The sequence below is a fragment of the Rhynchophorus ferrugineus genome, unplaced genomic scaffold, assembly GCF_030347505.1.
Source record: "Rhynchophorus ferrugineus isolate W39M unplaced genomic scaffold, kcgeb_rfMv2 rfM3, whole genome shotgun sequence".
Classification (NCBI taxonomy): domain Eukaryota; kingdom Metazoa; phylum Arthropoda; class Insecta; order Coleoptera; family Curculionidae; genus Rhynchophorus; species Rhynchophorus ferrugineus.
The window spans coordinates 30,922,124-30,943,439 of NW_027472582.1; the positions used below are offsets into that span (position 1 = coordinate 30,922,124).

The following is a 21,316-nucleotide window of genomic DNA, read 5'->3' on the forward strand; positions in this document are numbered from 1 at the left end:
TTTATATTATTAAATAAAAAATGCGTTTATTATTATTTGGAGATTATTATGTTTACTTATAATTTAATTCAAAATATTTTGCCTCAATGATTTCTGACTGATAACATGAAACCAACCTTGACTGTTTTAAAACTATCGACGCCAACAAACGCTCTGCAAATTGCTGTACTTAAAAATAAAGTTTTCTGGTGTTTTTCCAAAATGCTCTAATTTATGTTGTCTAAAATTAATACTAAATTATGACGTCTGATAGTTCTCAAAGTATAATATAATGTTGGTTTGCGTTTTAAATAGCATCATAATTTCTACAGTTGGTAAATCATAGATTTATTCTATTTATCCCATGGGATTATGCTTGATTAAGTCACTTTAAAATATTAGTATGTATATTTTATAACTGTGAATTATGATACAATCTCGCATCAAATACTATAGTACCACGATTCGATATACTAGGTTGTAAATAAACCCAATTTTATGGGTTATAATGTGTAATAAAAGTGTTTTATGTGATTCAACCATTTTTCGCTATAAAAAGCATATATTGAGAATTCGTAATTGGTACAATACATATTAATCAAAATTAAAGCTTCTTCCCATCTTTCTCATAACAGAACCACATCTGAGGAATGTGGCGTTCTTTGGCGTTATAAAATCGTGTGCCAGCCATGCTACATAAATCTGAATAAGAGGTAATAAGAAGATGCTATAGTATTCCAACAGGCTTCTCATTCCAGCCGCAGCAGTGTATCAAAATCAACAATTCACAAATTTTGTAACGTGAAGCCGACCGTTGTCACGCAAGTGGATGATATTGTGACTGTTATTCGCTATTGCTGATCATTTTGAAACACTACCTCGTTCACTGACATCGGTAGACACCTGCAGGGGCGATTTCTACACCGTTATGATCCCACGACATGCATAGTAATAGTTTATGTTCATTAATATTTCGCTTCTATCTCAATGTGGATTGCTCTCCAGAACTAAATTATAAATAGCATAATGTTGGCCACTTATTGGTGTATATTTACTATTGAGTTTATCGTAGTTGATCCACTTTTTACAACACAGTACGGAACACTCCTCTTTTTTGTCAATAAAACTTATTTAGGTTTGAAACGGAATTTTCCGCAATTTTTAGAAGCAATAGCTAGAAGCAGTTGCTTCATCAACTACTGAGCTACAAGTTTTTTAAAGTTTGATATTTCTGGAATCTATTATCAAACAGAAGACTATGGACCAATGGAACTCTATTATTTTATATAAAGAAATGACAAAACCATCGAATTTAACAATTTTTTACACCGATCATATACCTAATATAACCTACAATTTAATTTAATCTCCCCAAAACTTCCAGAAACTTGTTCCAGTAATTTATTTCTTCTTTAGTCCATCAAAAAATAAAACTATCATTCTAACTGAGTTATTTTTTCTCACACTTGAAACATATTTAATAATCTATGTACGATCTATGGAGTTACGCGCTAATAAAACATTTTTTTTTCTATTTAATTTCAAGAAAATACAATGCGGAAAAACTGTGTCTGTATATCATATAGTATAAAATAACACACTCTCTCAACAAATGGTGAATATTGGTTTTACATTTTTAGCAGTGTTTCAACATATAGTTGAGAAACAAAGCATATGCCAACAAAGATAGAATTATAAATTATTTTACAGTTAATAAAATTTTAATTTCAGCATTTGAATTAAGTGCTGAAAGGAAAATGGTCAGTATATAAATAGAAATGAAATGATGAAAGTGATTCTGCGACATAATAACGCTGGACTTCATATTACAAAATCTGTAAATGTGCTGTGTTTGTACGAGACTCTACATGGAAGTAGCTCATCTCATTGTATTCTTACTTTATTACCTACGGGTGCGGAGTTTCTTGAAAAAAGTTTGAAAAAATAACCATTTTTTGGATTAAAAAATGTATCTGCGTCCAATACACTATTCAAATTATAACAAAACATGATAAAAGTCTTGAAACCGTGAAAAAAAACATCATAAAAATGTAGTATTTATCTAATGAGATTGAATTCATATATTTATAGAAATGCATTTATTTTCATATTTAGGTCGATATCAATAATTTATCTGATAAAACATAACCAGAAAATACAGCGATTCCCCGTGATAAGTTGAATACCAATAAGACCGAATTTCGTCAATTTTTTATATAGATATGTCAAAATAATATCGATATATCCATATACCGTTATAACAGATATATTATAAATTTATTATGTCGAAAACCAAAAACAGGTCCTTGGTCTGGAAAGCAGATATGTTTGTTGAGAAAGTATCGCCTTTGATATTTTGTATACATTCGGTAAAAATGTAAATGCCTTTCAAACTGATATTATAGATATAGAGATATTTGTTGAGCAAGCCTAGAGTGTAAATGATGTTTTGTTCTGTGATAACTAACACAATTTCTGTGTTTTTTATTGCTTTATTATTTTATCTGCATTTGTACAAAACCACATACCACTTATTTGGTTTAAAATTCATAATTAGACGAAACTAAATTAACTTTATGCTTTCATGTCCAACTTAATCAAAACCGACCGTTGTTTAGTAAATGTATATTGACGTCATATGATATCGGCAAACGTTTTGATGCGAATTTAACTCTTAAAATAGAAAAAAAGACTAATGAATAGTATTTCACGATTAGTCATCATCCCAATTCTTAGTCTTTATATTATTTTTAACCGACTTCAAAAAAGGAGAAGATTCTATGTTCGGCTGTATATATTTTTTGTTTGTATATATTAATGTATGTTCGCCGATTTTTCCGTCAATTATTGACCGATTTTCAAAATTATTTTTTCATTCAAAAAAATGCCCTTCCGAGGTGGTCCCATTGAAACTAAGTTAGGATCACATGGAGGGAATGGGGCGAAATCGATGGAAAACCTCAAATTTCAAAGGCATGTGCAATGTTTTCACATATTTTTATCTAAAATAATCAAATTTTTGTGTATATTGTTATTGGTGAACTTGTGTTAGGAAAAATCGAAAGTAGTTCAGTGTAAAAGCCAATCAGTTTACTTTTTAAGCCCTAACCATATCATATTAGAAGTCGTAGAAACATGGTAGGCAACTGTTTCTATAATGTATTATATATATTAATATTTTTTGACAATGTACTTATCACATATATCCACAATATGGTTTGAACGCAACGTAGTAATATCTACCGTATTTCTAACATTACCAGGAAAAATAAAGTTAATAACAGTGAAAATGTTTTCAAAACATACTGAATATACTCATTCGGTCCAGACTAATAAGAGTCTAATATTAGAAACATATTCTATTATGTTCGAAACACGAAATTAAAAACAAATCCCGTTAATTAACGACCAAGTTGTATAGTTTAACATCAATGTACAGAAAACACAAAATAATAGTATCAAATATAATTATTACTGATTATAATTATAATTATTATAATTAAACACAGATTATGTTTCATTCTACAAAAAGCAACATCTGGCAATTGTATATCCCTTAAAGTAGAAAAAAACAATATAACTTACCAAGAGCCCACCAATCTACAGCTTTATTGTGACCTTTACTCTGGATAATTTCAGGTGCCAAGTATTCAGGTGTTCCACATAGAGTCCATGTCCTATCCGTTAGTTTCTTTGCGAAACCAAAATCCGTAATTTTCAGATGTCCTTCTTTATCCAGCAGAAGGTTTTCCGGCTTCAGGTCTCGGTAAACGATGTTTTTGGAATGAAGGTATTCTAATGCTGATACGATTTCTGCACTGTAGAAGTTCCCAGTTGAAGTGGTAAATCTTCCGGCATTCCGGAGATATGAAAATAGCTCGCCACCGCAGACGTATTCGAATAACATGTAAATACAGGTATCGTCTCGACTAACCCATAATCTGAAATTTTGGAATTAAATATTAGTACATTTATACCTATATATGTCTGAGGACATTGAAAAAGTTGTTTTAAACATGAATATTATTTCCAATTTATCACCTTGTATCTTTACTTTATAAATTATACTATTTTGAAATATCTTCGAATAAGAGCGTATCCGGATTAAGACAAATATCTAACATGATCCACTATCCTCGTGGATATTATATCTACCGACTGGCAAATAATAAACTTAGACCATCCAAGAAGACATTTAGCATTCCCAAACTCGCTACGTCCTGAAATAGTTGTTGTAATATATTATTGTATAAGATTTTGTACTTGTGCCTATGGTGAATTATTGCAAACAAATTAAAATTATCATTATCTGAAAGAGTAACAATAGCACTGTTCAGCTGCCATTGTCTTTGCTTTGCTAACCAATACGTGCCCTTGAAAATAAAAATAATTTCAAGGTAAACTAAAAGTGTTTGACATAGTGATTATATGTTATATATCATAAAATTATTGTCCAATATAACAATTTTGTAAATTCGCCCAAAAATAATGAATACTAAGGAAATATATGTTAAAGTATATTTAGCACACCACCAATGTCTATATAGGTTAAATCCAACTTCAAAAAAGGAGGATGTTCTAACATATCTTCCACTGTATAAATTTTTAATTCACCGATTTCTACGTCAGATTTTCAAAATTCTTTTTTTATTCGAAAAAGTACACTTCCGAGGTGGCCCCATTAGAACCAAGTCAGGATCTGATGATGGCAAGGGGGGGGGGGATCGAGGGAAACCATCTAATTTCAAAGGCACGTATAAAATTTTCATATACTTTTTATCTAAAACAATCATTCAGTCATTCAGTGCAAAATCTGTTCAGTTGCTTCTATGGTAACTGCTTCTATGGTGTAGTGGTTGGAGCGTTCAGCGTACACGCGGAGGTCACGGATTCGATTCCCGGCGGGTGCAACAAATTTTTGTTGTTCTAGTTTGATTATAACATTTATCAAATCACTTAGGCTAGGTGTTTCTTTATTTCTATTTTTCTTCATACAGGCATCTTTACTTAGCCTACCTATTCTAATACTCAATAAAATATCTGCGTAATTTATTGAGTAAATATCTAACACTAAATAGAGAAAAATAAAATTTGTTTAACAAAAAAATTGTACCGATCGGTGCCGAGCCTAAACAATACAAAAATAATGGTAAAGGCGATGGGACGTTCCTCCTACTGTTGCGATAGCCGCGGGTTCGAATCCTTCTGAGGCATGGTCGTAAATGTATGTTTGTGATTATTTAAAATTTGTGAATGTTCTAGGCAAGAGTGTAAAATCCGACAAGGAAAATGATCCCAGACAAGCCAGTAACCAGGCTGGGTAAGACCGGATGTCTTCTGGGATGATTTCTGTAGTTGGTCACTCGCCAGTCGGTAGACTTAATGCTGAGGACCGTGGTTTGGAGCCCACGTTAAACTTTAGGTCCAGTCCAAGTAAACCCATAGTTGGTAAAAGGAGACTTTAAATACATATACACAAAATTAAATGGCGAACAACACAAATCGAATTTGTTGCTCGTACCGACTTCAAAGTAATCAGTTGGTAATAGTTAAAGTAATATTGTAAATAGATAAATAGATTTAGGTAGGCATTAAGTTAAATTGTGTGTATATAGTAGAATATAAAATACGTGTAGTAGATAGGTTAAATAAGCTTTTTATTTATTTTTATTTAGTTATTACAACGATTATTATGCACATATTTTATTTTAAAACGTTTTTTCTTATGTTAGTTTTAGTTTTATTACTTTAGTGAGTTCCTTATTTATTTTTTGAAGTCGGTTCAATTTTTTTCTTAATTTTTTCTTATTACACAGTAGGATATACTAAATATTAGCAAGGGTACCAAGGTGGAAGGGTTAAAAGGATTGAAATTACTTAATGTAGGCTACGAACACTAATCTAATAAGTTTTATCCTGGTTATCGTAATGACATACAAACTAGTGTGAAGTGTTAGGAAGAGGTAGTTCCTTATCGAACTTTACACTCTTTCTTAATAACAATAGTAAATTAAAATAAGTAAATTTCGAATTCGAATCTCCCACATCAGCCACTATCAAGCCAACGGTCTATACTTGTCCCGAATGTTTTCTGTGTTAAAGCTGTAGTTTATTACCACGGATTTTAACTAATAAATAATTTACATTGCCACATGTTCCAGTAAATCATAAAATTATTTACTTGTCTAACTGCACATGACATTTATAGATTTCAAATATAATTTGTTTGTGCGTTGTAGAACTAACGATTTGTGTTCGTTGGTATTTAACTGCCATAGTTATAAAAATACGAAAACATACAAAGCTACATTTAAAATAAAAATTAAAAAAAAACAACTTTTTAAACGTTATATTTTCTTTAAACGGCTGCGGTGATTTGGCATTTTCTCTTTTGTAGTTTGTAATTTCTAACATATCCAGTGCTCTTAGCAGTTGGACGTCGTGATTTCTATATTTTTGTAACCTAATTTCACGTACAGTTGATATTTTGCATACAATTATTATATTCTCCATTATGAATTACCACCGCAACGATTAATATTAATATAGAATTTACGAAATATAAAAATCAATTTAGTTATTTTTTTAATTACTGAAAAAAATGCTAGAAAAAAGACAAAATCAATATAAAACCTGGATACTATTTAACTTTACTATATTACTTAATATTTTATTGATTATAATGAAAATCCAATTGTTATATTCCACTTTTATTAATTGTTACTGTTGTACTCAAATATTTGAAACTATAATTAATTTTTTTAAGCTTATTTATAATAATTATTATAATTATATTTTATATATATTGTTTTTGTAAAAATGTAAGTCTCCTTTAGACCAAGTAGAACCACAGTCCTTGACATTAAGCCTACAGACAGGCAACAGAAGATATCCGATCTTATCCAGCCTGGTTAATGGCGTGACTGGAGTGATTTTCCTTACCGGATTATGAACTTTTGCTTCTGCATTGCATCTGGCTCGTTCATATTAACTTACTGTTAAAACAGCATTATTGTCAGTCGATTCAACTTTTTTTTAAACCCTACAATTGTTTAAATTCCTTGGCATAGTTTAGTACATACAGTACGGAAAAATGTATTGTTGATCAGTCTATAAGAACATCAAAGATGGATTAAGGTGTTCAAAGTACCCTAGCCATAAACATAGAAATAGAAACAGATTAGAATTAGGAAACATTGACAAGTTAAAAAAAACTTTCCTAGTCCGTAAATTCCTAAAACAAGCATCAGAGTTCTGAATGCAAGGCCAAGAAATACGAACAGAAGTTGCTGTATATTGACAGTCAATTGTAATTTGGACATAAGTTATTTGCTATTCAAGTTACGATCAATAAAGGCTGATTGCAGTAACTCAATTGCTCAGCAAGAGACACCATACATTGGAAAACCATTACATACAGGCTTTAGCATGGAAATTTAGGTAAAAAGGGGGAATTTGAAGGGTGCTTAAAGGCAATAACCGCGTATGTATATACTTTTGGTGGTTTAACTAACTCTACGATATAATGAATAAAATTAAATTAAAGGTTTCGTCCTTAGGATTGGTACAATAATATTGCCTGTACTTTTATCACCGATGTCACATAAACCGTCACTTTTCCCTTTTCTATGTAGCATAAAAAGAAAATGTTTTGTTTTAAACCATACACGTTTCATAACTTATATATAGCATATCGAGTGCTAACATTCATCTCGTTAATATTCAAAGTCTAATATTATATTAAAAAAGCAGTAAATGAAAGCCTCTGATATAATATACATATAGGTATATTGCATGCATTATAGTGTTTATAAATTAATCAATTAACGGTTTTTCAAGTGGTTTTAGAGTTTATTTTCACAAACCCACAAACGAACTTAACCTACATTTAAAATAAAAACGCCTGTTAAAGATGGTTAAGCTTATTTTGAAAGTGAACATAAATACATGTCCGAAATGCATTTGTATTTCGTAAATATTACATTTAAAATTACTTTGAATAGTGAACTGCTTTAAATGTATACATTTAATCTACTAAAAATACATGAAATAGGATAAAAGGCCAGCAAGTCGCAATTTTATAATTTACCTTTTTTTAAACGTTGTATATTGTCAAATAAAAACTGAATCTAGTATCTTTTCTACTATAGAAAACATTATTTTTGAGCATTTGTTTCAATTTCTATACTACACAGAAAAAATAACTTCGCAGGTATTAAATAAAAATGTCTTATATAATAATTGAAAGATCAGCAGCAGCTCAACTAAAAGAATTTGGAAATATCTACTTCCATATTTCCCGTATATTCCAGATTCTACTTTTAATCTTAAAGGTTACGATGAAAATCACATATACACATGTGATGATGAAATCACATATACACATGTGATGATGAAATCACATATACAGCCCGAGTTTTTCAGCAGAAAAGTTATATCAATAAGTGAAGAATCAATATTGTGCGAGAACAGCATTGATTCATCAAAGAATTAGACTCATATCGTTCACACCCATGAAATTTTATGGATTAGCCTCACTAAACTTTTTACTATTGCCTAAGCTAAAAAAAGACGCTTTAGAATATTTTATTGAATTGTCTGAGGATATCAAAACAGAATTTCAAAAAAAAGGTTAAATAGAATTCAACAATTGTTTCGAAAAATAAAAAAAAACATTGGTAAAAATGTTTTTAGTTAAGAATATTATTTTGAATAGAACAACACTGTTTTCAGTCAACGTATGTCCACAACAAATTAATATTTTTTAATAAGTTAATATAAATTTAAAGCAAAAAGAAAAATATTTAGTTAGTAGTTTGACTAATTTTTCAGCTGAAACTTGGTGGAGGTTATTTTTTAAACCTATTACTCTTAGATAATTTTACGCAATCACTAAAAACAAATATTTAAATCAACAAAAAGTAACAGTAATTTTTGATGTACTTAAATGAAAGTGATAGGTCTGCGACGCCTCGGGCTTCTCGGAGAAAGATGGTGAATGACCAGATAAAAGAAAGTGGCCTAGAAGAGATGAAATGGCTAGGCGCGAAGCTGCGACATACATACTAGAAGTATATTATTATAATGGAAATTTTGTATAACTTTACTGAAGATTATAATAAAACTCTCATATATCATCTAAATATTGAATAATATAATTTTAATATGATATAATCCATTAATTACTTACATGATGTGACTTTTCTTGTAATTATTTTTATCTATTATACTTATAGTAATATGAATATATTTTAATATGGAACCTATAAGCAAAACACCTTTAATATTTTCAGTTATCTTGATTAATAGTATACATAATATATCTGACTGATCATAAATTGAGAAATTATATGCATCTGAAACTGTACAATATCACATAATAATATTTAGTCTTGCTGTCATAAATATTTTAATTCAAGTTATATTTATTTTTAAAAGAAATCTGGTTTTCAATTATCACGTTGCAAGCATATAATGTAACAGATTGGTGAAAATTTACACCTATAGTAATATAAATATTATGCAAGTCAAAGATCATACTTGATTGATTCATAAAACTAAATATTTTGCTGAAAATTCGAAAATTTATGTAGTTTTAATTTTTTATAATCAGTCAAATATTATCCAAATATTATATGCAGACGATCACATCTTGCTTTATTTTAGAGATGTTTATAATTATTTGAAATGTAACTTAAGAAGATTCAAGGCAAATAATCGGATAGGTAGAAGAATTTCATGATTATTTTTGTAAAATTAAAATGTATACATTATTTATCTTTAATTATAAATTGGTTATTGGTGAAATATTATCCACACTTACATTTCTATACATTAGACAAGTTATATTTAAAAATATTAATCATATTAAGTAAGTTAAGTAAACTACAAACAAATAACCGAAAATATATAACAATTACTGAATTGACTAACTTGCCAATAACCAATAGAGTTATTTCGTTATTCCTCTGTGGAATACATCATGAGAATATGTATATTTCGTAAGTTTATATTGCAAATATTATTATTAATAAAAATTACTTAATATATCTTAATTAATATCAGCTAAAGATGATGTATTTCATCATATCTAAAACAATTTTTCTCAGTATAAAAATTTTAAAATAGTACATATGAAATCAATATTTCCTTTAAACGTTTTTTAACTTCTTTCTTTTGAAAAGTGGCAGGAGTATTTGTTTTCAGTAAAAATATTTAATGTAGGTCAAGCTGTCAATCGTCGATTCTAGAGGCCAGCATATTTTGGCTACAAAAATAACACGTTTATTTCATTGATGTTCAATTACTCGTCAAGGAACATTTTACGTAAAGAAAAGAAAAAGAAACAAAATGCAATATATAGCCACATAAATAAATACTTACAAATTTACTACAAAAGGATATCTGATTTCCATCAATATATTCTTTTCATTTTTCACATGTTCCACTTGTTTTAGTCTTATTACATCCGCCAAACACAGAATCTTCATCGCTCCATATTCATCCGTGTTCTTGTTCTTGCATAGCAGTACTCTACCAAAGGTTCCGGTACCTGTAAAAATAAACACAAATAATGATTATACTGATAAACGTAACCAAACACCTTAACCTACAAACTATTTTTATTTTGTTTTCAAGGAGGATAAATAACGTCTAGTTTGTTTAAATCAGGAAAAATTAAAGGTTTCATCACAAACGTTTTTAAACAAACAAACATTTTTCAATTACTGAATTTCGGTTTATATTTCTGTTAAAATTGCAATCTAATTTTAAGCAATGATATAATATCATACTAACGCACCCAGAATAATTCGACGCCTTATTCAGAACAATTTTTAAATATATAATTTACTTTTGTCATAAATTAGAAGTCATTTTAAATATAAAATATATTTGATCAAAATGAAACTTGTACTTTACACACTTAAATCTACAGATTGTAATATGAAATGCTTTATGATTATCATTATTGTAAACTACATATTTTTTATATACATGTTGCATTTTATATTTCGAGATTTGAGATTTAAAAATAACTATATATTAAGGTATATCTCTGTTGTTTTCTAACATTGCATTCATCTTATGGATTATTGTTTTTTTTAGCTCATAAAATATATTATTTACTATAATTACTAGAGTTTTCTACTAGTCAAATTATAAATACAACGTTGAATATTGCCACAGAAAACATGACACTTATTACAGATAGACGGCAAGAGTTATAACGTTACAAATTCTAAATACAAAATGTACTTTCGTATAATTATTAAAATTAGGAAAGCTTCAAACTTTTTATATACTACTATATGATAATATTTTGGTTTTCTTCTTTTTGAGGTAAAATATAAAACCAAAGTTTACAAAAAATCATATTAATTATACTTTGAAGATTTAAGGTTTTGATATTTTTCCAAATAATTATTGGATATACATTTTTTTACGAAACTTCATCTATATTAAAAATCAAAGCATCTAAAAAGCTTTGATTTTAATTTTAAACAAGTATAGTAGTAAAAAGTGTATTCATTAAACTCGATATTAAATAACGATACACTTTGGTTACTACTTCCAAGAATTAATAGTGGTTTTCTTGCCAATAGACGTAAGAACTGCTTTAGCATGTTTTAGATATACAGTAGTGAGACAGATAGCCCAATAAATATAATATAGCTCGTTATAATAGATAGGAAAAAGCTTTCTCTATAGTCACGTCTGTGTAGTTGCCAAACATGTTTATAAATACAACAACTTGAAGTTTATGTGATTAATAGAAAACGTAGTTTTCATTAAAATAAAACGGGTCATTGCGCAGTTGACAGTTCAAATTTCTACAAATAGTAAAATAAGTTGTCATATATTTTAACACTGAATATTTAAGGACTTCGTCTTAAAATAAATTATATTTCAATCGCTCACAGGGTGATTACAACTAAAACCAAATTATAATTGTTTCACAGTTTTCACTGTTTTCGTTCACAGGTTTGAGTTAGCGTTACTTGAGATATGACTTTAACAATAATTTACCCCATTTAATATTTTAATAGCAATTATATAATAATTTATATGGGATTGAATTGAATGGAATTTACATTCTTGATATTCATTAAATATAACATTGCTAGATTGTTTTATTAGTGATAATAACTTATATAAAAGCAAATAATATAAGCTTGACTTCAGTCAGCTATTATCATATTGCAAAATGTTTTATAACTTTTTTGGTTGATAGCCTTCCTAATACACGCACAGAATCAACTAGGTGACAGATCAGAGAAGATACGTTTTTCGTGTTTGAGGTACTACTGTTATTTAAGTAGATTTAAAAAAGACATTTAATTTATTCTGAGAAAAATCAAAATCAAATATTTTTTTATCGTGGAATTTAAAAGTAACTCTTAACTTAAAACCCTACCTATTATACATTCATTTTTCATTCTTTGAAACTGAGTGTTGATCCAAACTAATTTAATTGACAGCGACAAATACATAAATATTAGCGTTGGGAACTATCGACTGAAAACAGTCGAAACAGTCGATAGTCGCAAAACAGTTGATAGTCAAAAAACTAGCGACTGAAAATAGTAATTACTATTTTCAGTCAAATGCACGGTTCGGCGGTTTTTTTTCCATTCGTGATGTCAGACGAAGATGTACGAATTCTTGTCTGTATAAAATGTGAGATAGGAAAGGACGGAGATAAATGCTTGGAGCAGTTAATTTTAAATGTGTTTATATTCTCCAATGGTAGTATAAGCGAGACAGAGATGTATATATTTTCATTCACGTGATAACTTTAAAAAAGAAAAAAAAAAAAAGTTATTAATTTCTATTAACATGTAATAAATAATATAATTTTAAAGGAAGTAGGATTACTTTTATACTGAATGTTCTGTGGGTGTGTAAAAAGGAATGAAATAATAACACCACAAATGTTTTATCGTGTTTTAATATATTAATTGCTATTTTTAAATAACATAGTATAATAAATATAAATAGTACAATACAAGTTAAACAAAACCTAAAAACTAAAGATTTTTAATAACCATAACTACTAAATAAAATATAAACGTATAGCTAATCATTTTAAAATCTAATCGTAATAAAATCTAATCAAAAAATGATCGTACAATAACTACCAGACCCCTTTTAAATAAAAGTTTCATTTATTTTTGAATGGAAATATTTTTAAATTACTGTGAATACTATCATGTTCATCAGATTTTGAAAAAACTCGTTCCCAAGGGACAGATGTTGCGGGTATAGAGGAATATTTTACGTGTAACTGATATAATTCAGGTAGTTTCATTTTATGGGTTTGCCAAAAATCCGATGGGTTTTCTAAACGCCCAATAAATGGAATTTCCAAATACTGCTAAATCTGTAAAGTTGCTGCAGTACTTGGAGTAATTACTTCTTTCATTCTAGCCATTTTTTTATCAAAGTATCTGCAGATGTCAATACATTTTTGGTCAGAAGTTGTATCTTGAATTTCGAGTTGTGAAACTATATTTTCATTTTTCGAAGTTAGAATGGAAGATACCTCTTTTGTGATAACTTTTTGTATCGCCTCAGCATTATTTGCAATACCCAATCCTGCTTTTTTAAATCCAGGATTTAAATGTATATGTGGATTTCATTTCATTTTCATTTCTAAAATTGCCAGTCTTTTATTGATGACATCTAATAGACAATTTTGTCATTTTTCCCCATTCACTTGTCAAAATCCTGAATTTAATGGAATGTTGCAGTCCTTTTATTAACGGTATAATTAAAGACATCGTTGGGATATCTTTCACCAGATAACTCGGTGGTCATTATCTCAATGGGCTTTAAAAGTTGAACAAATTCTGTTAAGATAGTCCATTCGTTAACAAGTAAAAACTTTGGTGCTCTTCTTAATAGCCATCAAAATAAATTGTTGAATAGTAAAGTAGAGTTTTCCTATCAGAAAATGTATTTATTACAAATATTTAATATAATTTATTCACCTCTTTACCGTTAATATTTTTGAAAGAAATTTAAAAACTGTTACAGCAAAAAATTCTTCAAATCTTTTGGATCGATGCAATTTCTAAAACCTTTGTAACCTAATTTTAATTTTCAAGATTTTAGGAAAAAAGTTTTGACAAACAAGAGGCTTGGACAAAAATGGTGAAAGTTTATCAGAAAAGTATTACCTATTAAGCCAATCAAAAGTATCTTACTATTTATTATTTACAATTTAATTTTTGCCCTCGAAAATTAGCATTCCAAAATGCTGCTATATTAATTTATAATATATAGTTATTCACAAGCAAACTACAAAAAAATATAAGACCACATATATTACATATAAATCTATATAAGCATAAATTCGGCGCATTACTTTTAAGGTCGCAGCTAGGACGACAAGGTCAGAAACGTTAAAAATCAGTCGAATGAAACTAATAGAACCGAAAATAGTAACTAAAAGTAAACGACTGAAACAGTCGATAGTAAATAGTAACAACATCAGTCGGACCGAAAATAGCGACTGAAAACCGTTACTAGTAAAAACAGTCAAACCAAAAATAGCGACTCAAACAGTCGATGCTAAAAAGTAGTCAATTACTAAACAGTCGATAGTCGATTTCATTCGATTGTTCCCAACACTAATAGATATATAAATTAACTACTAACAGAAACTTCAAAACATATGTAAAATACATTTTTATGTATGAATATAATATTGTTTGCATTTTTACTTTTAATTTCTGGTCAATTTACTTTTAACCAGAAATCATATATCTGACTAATGTATTATACATATAATTAATACTACTGTTCCTGTCGAATTATGATATTTATTTTTATCATATTTAGTCAGTGTAATGATTCAAAACGATATTTAGATTACGTCAACTATACATTAATTATAAGTTAGTTGTTTGAGGTTATCTGTTATTTTCGCATATAAAGCAGATCTCCTATATATTCGCTGGTGTCGTTTATATTTTTGGAACAGGTGTATATGCTGATTTTGTTATTTGATTGTTTCATGTTCTATGTTAAAACGCCCACAATCTAAATTTAGTATCGTATTAAAATTGTGTTTAAAAGAACTAAAAGTAAATATATTCGGTTCGTTTTGTTGTTGGTAGTTAAAATAGCAATTTCCTGAAACATTATAGTACGCCACATTTATGGAGAAAGTTGCACAAATACGTTGAGCTCTTGTTTATAAGAATAAATAATTTGCTGATGAGTTGTTTCAACAACAAGTATGCTGCATACAAAACTGTAATATTATAACGTAACGTTTTAGTTCTGTTATATATTATACCCGTTTATATTTCAAAAATGACTTGGAAGCAGACATGTTTCTTTTGAAAATTAAAAATACAAATTTTTTATTAAAAAAAAACGTATTATACAATACAAAACCTGCTACTCAATATGCGACCTGCTATTTTTTCTAATTATACCTGCAAATGCTCTTGAATGTGCATTATAGAAAATGTAGTAGAGCTTGTCGTTCATACAAAATTGCATGTACCAAATTAATGCCTGTTAGCCGGCTTGGTGGCGCAGTGGTAAAAGCAACATGACGGTCCTCCTACTGTTGCGATAGCCGCAGATTTGAAGCCTGCTGTGGCATGACCGTAAATTTATGTTTGTAATTGTCCTAGGCAAGAGTGTAAAACCCGACAAGGAAAATGATCGCAGTCACGCCAGTAACCAGGCTGGATAAGACCGGATGTCTTCTGAGATGACTTCTAAGTGGGTCACTCACTAGTCGGTAGGCCGAGGACCGTAGTTCGAAGCCCACATTAAATAGTAGGTCCAGTCCAGATAAGCCCAGTTAAAAATACTGCTTGATGCGTGATATTTGGCGTTCAGAGAAATCATAAGAAAATTATTTGAGAGAGTTGAGGGCATACCAATCTACAACAAAATGTATGGATAATTGGCTGAAACGCTAGCATAGTTCTACCGTATTTGATGACAAAATAAATGTTGATTAATAACTTAATTTAATTATGTACTATCTAACAATTACGTATATATTTTGCATAAACTTTACTACAACAATACAATATACACATTATTAAAATAACGTAATATCTAATAATTAGATGCTATTTCAAGAATTCATAATATTCTATTTATGCTTAGATTTTAAAAAACGAGAACTGTGCAAAAATGTGAAAACTTTAAAAGAATGTTTCATCCAAGTCATCTGGAAAATAACAGATTAGAAATACATAGCCAGAGGTTGAATCATCGGATAATAAATATTTTTAATCATACTCATTAGTTCCAGGATATCAGATTACCCACAAATTTGTCATAGACAATGCCATCATTACAATACAAATATATTCGAAATACATTAAATTAAGAAATGCCAAACAAAATAATGCAATATTTAAATAATCATTAACAGATGTAATATTTTACATACTTTTATATCCCAAATATTATTTCTCAAATATTTTAGACTTTTATAAAACTTTTATTTAGAATTAAATATATTAAACATATAACAGATGTTCTAATTTAATGAATATAGCTTTAAATAATTATTTAACTATATTTTCTGATTCTTGTATTTTTGTTTATTGCTTTTGTAGAAAAAATCTGTACCGTAACTGTTGAATCCACTTGAAAGTTTTATTTTTCTCTTACCCACGCATATATCAAATTTAGATTTATTTCGCCATTTTACTGCTCTCGATTTGTTTTCGTTCTTAAAACAAAAGCCTATTTTTTGTATTTTCGCTGATATTATAATGAACAGTAGGCAATTGTTTCACACTGAAATAAACTATTTCCTCTTTATAAACCAGAACATTAGTTATCATTGTGGCTTTGAAATGTGTTTTTATTCAATCTGAATTACTGTGTGTGAAATGTATATAATGTAAAAGTAAATGGTTAGACAAAAAGTAGTTTTATTTATTCATAATACCTTAATACAAACCTTTAATCTATTTTCTGCTAAAGATATAAAGCTATCACTGTAGAGCATTATAGGTGAGAAACTACACCAAGAGAGTACCATTAGAAGAGTGTTGCAAACAGGAGCAAAGGATGTCGGATCGGACCAGAGCTTAATATTGGATATATCAACACTTCTAAGCAAACCTCTCTTAGCGAATTAATGCCGAATCGTTCAAGATATTGAACTAGATTTGTCCTGATGAAAGACGTTTTTCTTATTGATCAATTCTGGTCGCTTCTTTTTTAAATCATCTGCTTCTATCATATTAGTTGTTAACAACATAAACGGAATCAAGAGATTAACCAGGTTGAAACAGCTCACGATATATCGTCAATGTGTGCTTGACCTAGATTTTTTTAATTAACCACGACAAAGTCTATCTTTAACATTGAATTTTCAAAAACGAAATCGAGCAAAGCAATTCAGAGACTGGCGCTTACTCAGTAATTCGTCACCATTAACACCACATAGTTTTCTATAAACTTGTGCTGCATTTATCCATTTCGGAAGTAAAAAAGCAAAATATAACGACAATGACCTGGAATCTTCATTTCTAAAGCGCAATAACTTAATAAAGAAATTATGCTATATTTATATCTATAACATTCTATATAATGTTACCTATTAAACGCTCTATATTATGGCTTCGTCGAAAAAGAGATGCAACTTTAGATGCATCTATTAGGACATACTCTTTACACAAAAAAAAATAATCAAACAAATTACTTTTTTTTTCAATCTAATATACTTTAATATATTAATTCAAATTAAGACAATATGGAGAAAATATTACTCAATCGTATCGTGGAAATTAGGTCACTACATTTAATAAAATTATTTCAGTTTCGTACTTTAAGTGATTTTTAATTGTTGTACCAAATAACCTTTATGTAAGTAACTCAAACAATTATAATATAATTATCCATAATTGTACGTTTAATTTTTTCATAAGTTTTATACACAAACACTAGAACGGAATTTATGAGATCATCAGACATAAACTTTGTATAGCTTATTAGTAATAACAGATATAAATCCACTAACAAATTTAAAATATTAGCAAATATTTTTAAATAATCGTTGCTGGTGTTTGGCTAAATACATTCTACGATTATAACACTGCAACAGGAAGAAGCAGTGAAGAAGAAGTTAAAGAATAACAAGAAAAAACTTATATATTATAACTGTAAAAAACTTATATATTGAAGTACTTAATGAAAAAGTTTAACATAGAGCGAAATTATAAATACATCTCATACTTTAGAAGTGAAAGGGTAGAATAAATATGCAAAAACAACAACTTTTCAAAACAATAGATACTAGTGAATATATAAGAATAGAATTCTTCAAAGGAAACATAATTAACCCGAACTAATTATGGTCGAATTTCGATCATATATCAAATTATAATTTTTATTACAATTACTAGATTATTACCAAATTGTTGTTTATATTAGTTACAATATTCAATATTATACCAAATTAGAGGCCAATTAATATGAATATTCTTGTTATTTGCACGATGCAAGTTTATATTAAATTAATTTAAAAATCAACAGTGAAACTGAATGTTTATAAATATTATTAATGTATTATTTTCAAACAATATTGAAACTATATACATATATACCGATTCAGACGTCAATAATAAATAATTCCATTATATATATAAATAATTTTCATATCTTATTTAAAGCTAATCATACTTAACTATATCAACGAACTAATTATACCATCACCTTTAAATTGAAATCAAAGCACATGCAAAAAACAAGCTATATCTGGTAGAAACATTTCCATAATCAATTACGTAAGAGATTGTTTGTATGGTAAAAGAATATATTCACAAGCTTTTCAGTCTGATGATTCAACTTCATCTATTTAGGTTTACAATGTGGTTTAAATGCAAATCTTATGGACGGCATATGTTTAAACAATTATTTAAATGGATATTTTTAGTTAATGAACGGTATATTTAATGATGTAATAACTTTAAAAATTCTAATTATATTACAAAATGTCAATTAATATAAAGAAAATTATAATTAATAATATTCTGAAAATAATATTCATTTTTAGCGATTTATAAGAGTTTTTTGTTAATTTTTATCGTAGAGTCTCTTTCTTGCCAGCTATGGTTTATCTGACTAGGATTAACTACTGTTAAACCGGCTCTGGGCTATAGGCTTCGAACGACGGTTTTCGGCATTAAGCCGACAGCGGTCATACACAGCCTAGTTACTGGGAAATCGCGGACAATTTTCCTTCTCGAATTTTGAACTGTTTCCTTAGGAACAATCACACACAAAAATTTATAGCTATGCTTCAGCAGCACTTGAATCCATGACTATCGCAAAAGTAGGAGGACCATCCTGTCACCCTGACAACTTCGCCAATCAAGTTGGCTTTTATAAATAATAAAATAGACTTACATTAAATTTTTATTCAAAACTTTTATTTTAAAACTTAACTAACAAAGACACCTATTTTGTGCATGAGTTCTGAATTCGCTAACTATGGAGTTCAACTACATGAAGAATTAAAAAGATTTTGGGAAAAGACTTCTAAAGACATCTACCACTATGATTAAATCTACACAATATGCTAAAGAGTATGGTGAACCTACCCAGCTCTTCGACAACAAAGTGTTGTTGGAATGAAAACCTCTAGACTGATAAAACAATAAACTATAAATGCTGTAATCTCTTAGTATGTACATTACACTTCAAAACCGGCCTCAAACAATATTTAATTTTTCAGACATCAAATTGAAAAAAGAACAAAATTCCAAAAATTCTTCCACAATATTATAAAAGAAAAAATATTTTTATATATTGATATTATATTAATTTCAACAAAATTACTATACAATATAATAATTAAATTGGTGAAAATCAAGTCTTTTTTGTTATTTTAGTTTTACCCTTTACCGACTAGGTGACCAACTTCGATATCATCCCAGAAAAAAACCGTCTTACGCAGTCTAGTGACTAGGATCGCATTCCTTATCGAATTTTGCAGTTTTGCCTTAAAGGCAATAACAATTATAAATCATCATAAACATAAATTTACGACCATACCCCAGCAGTATTCGAACCCGCGACTATCGCAACAGTAAGGCTATTAAGTTTGAAAGTGATAGGTACCAAAAAATGTGCCTGTGATGGTTAACAAAATATTTAATTATGAAAATTCTGCAACTTTTTGACCTGGGATATTATTTGGTTTAATCTAACTATAATATTCAAATATGTTAATTTTGTATAATCCCTAAAGCAATTTTATAATTTCAAAAAATATCCTCGAGCTATCGTCGCCCATTATTAACCAAATAAAAAAGTTGTTAATTTAAAATTCCTATTATAAAGCCAAATATTCAACTCAGCAAAAAAATATCTAGAAAAAGTAGAAATCAGACATATTGACTATTGATGAATGATAAATAAAATGCTAGTAATATTAACAAATGTAATTTCGCCTAAACATTAGAAATATATATAGTAAAAACCGTACTATTTTTTCTTAAAAATTTAACGCATTTCTTTCGAATTCTTTCCGTGAAATGATTCACGTCTGGAACACGGGAAATCCAGGATTTTGCTATTTTTATATATTTGTATAAGATTAAGAATGAAACACTCGTTCAGAAATAAACATCACAGTTTTATGTATATGACCATAACAATAACATTAGTTTCGAAAAAAATAAAGATTCATTTAAGACTAACAAAATAACAGTGTAACAATAACTAAACCAGTAAAAATCGAAAAAAATGCTCACAATAAACAATAAATATTCCAATTATGCGAATAATTTATTATTTAACGTGTCAGGATGGTGAATATTAATATTTCCAAATTAAATTGATGATCCACAAACCAGTGACATGTTATTATTTTTAAAAATAACACTCGTGTAGTTTATTGCTCTCTTTTATTTTCATTTAGAAATATTTAATAATTTAAAAACCAACTCGAATGTTTGTTATTTTATCCGAAAATTTATTTACATGTTAAACTAAAACATATAAATATTATTTTAGATGCCAAATAATGTTAAGACATTCATTAATATAAAACCCAATATATGCCAGGTGAACGTTGCTAGATATCCCACTAAAACAAAAATAAAAATGTATGAATTGACCGCTTAAAAGAATTTATAAGTTTGCAAATGAGTTCATCTTCAGCCGTTATGGAAATATAGAATAAAATCGTACTACTAACCACATTGAGGCGGCCAATATTATGGATTTATCAGGTTTCTGATCCAATTTACTCCTCAATATTTTCATGGTCAAACGAGTATGACTTAGAGGTAGTCCTACTAAACATAACAAAACTTATACAAGCCTTCCATATGGCCGTATT

General features: G+C 28.6%; 1 protein-coding gene across 2 annotated transcripts in view; it reads right to left on the reverse strand.

The window, feature by feature from the left end:
* The window catches only part of Pka-C3 (Protein kinase, cAMP-dependent, catalytic subunit 3), a 55,615-nt gene that overhangs the window by 5,912 nt on the left and 28,387 nt on the right, over nt 1-21,316 (reverse strand). For both annotated transcript variants that reach the window (XM_076400379.1, XM_076400380.1), the window contains exons 3-4: nt 10,363-10,531; nt 3,565-3,920 (exon numbers count right to left, since the gene is read on the reverse strand). In XM_076400379.1, coding sequence (XP_076256494.1) covers nt 3,565-3,920; nt 10,363-10,531 — 525 coding nt within the window. The remainder of the gene's footprint in view (nt 1-3,564; nt 3,921-10,362; nt 10,532-21,316) is intronic.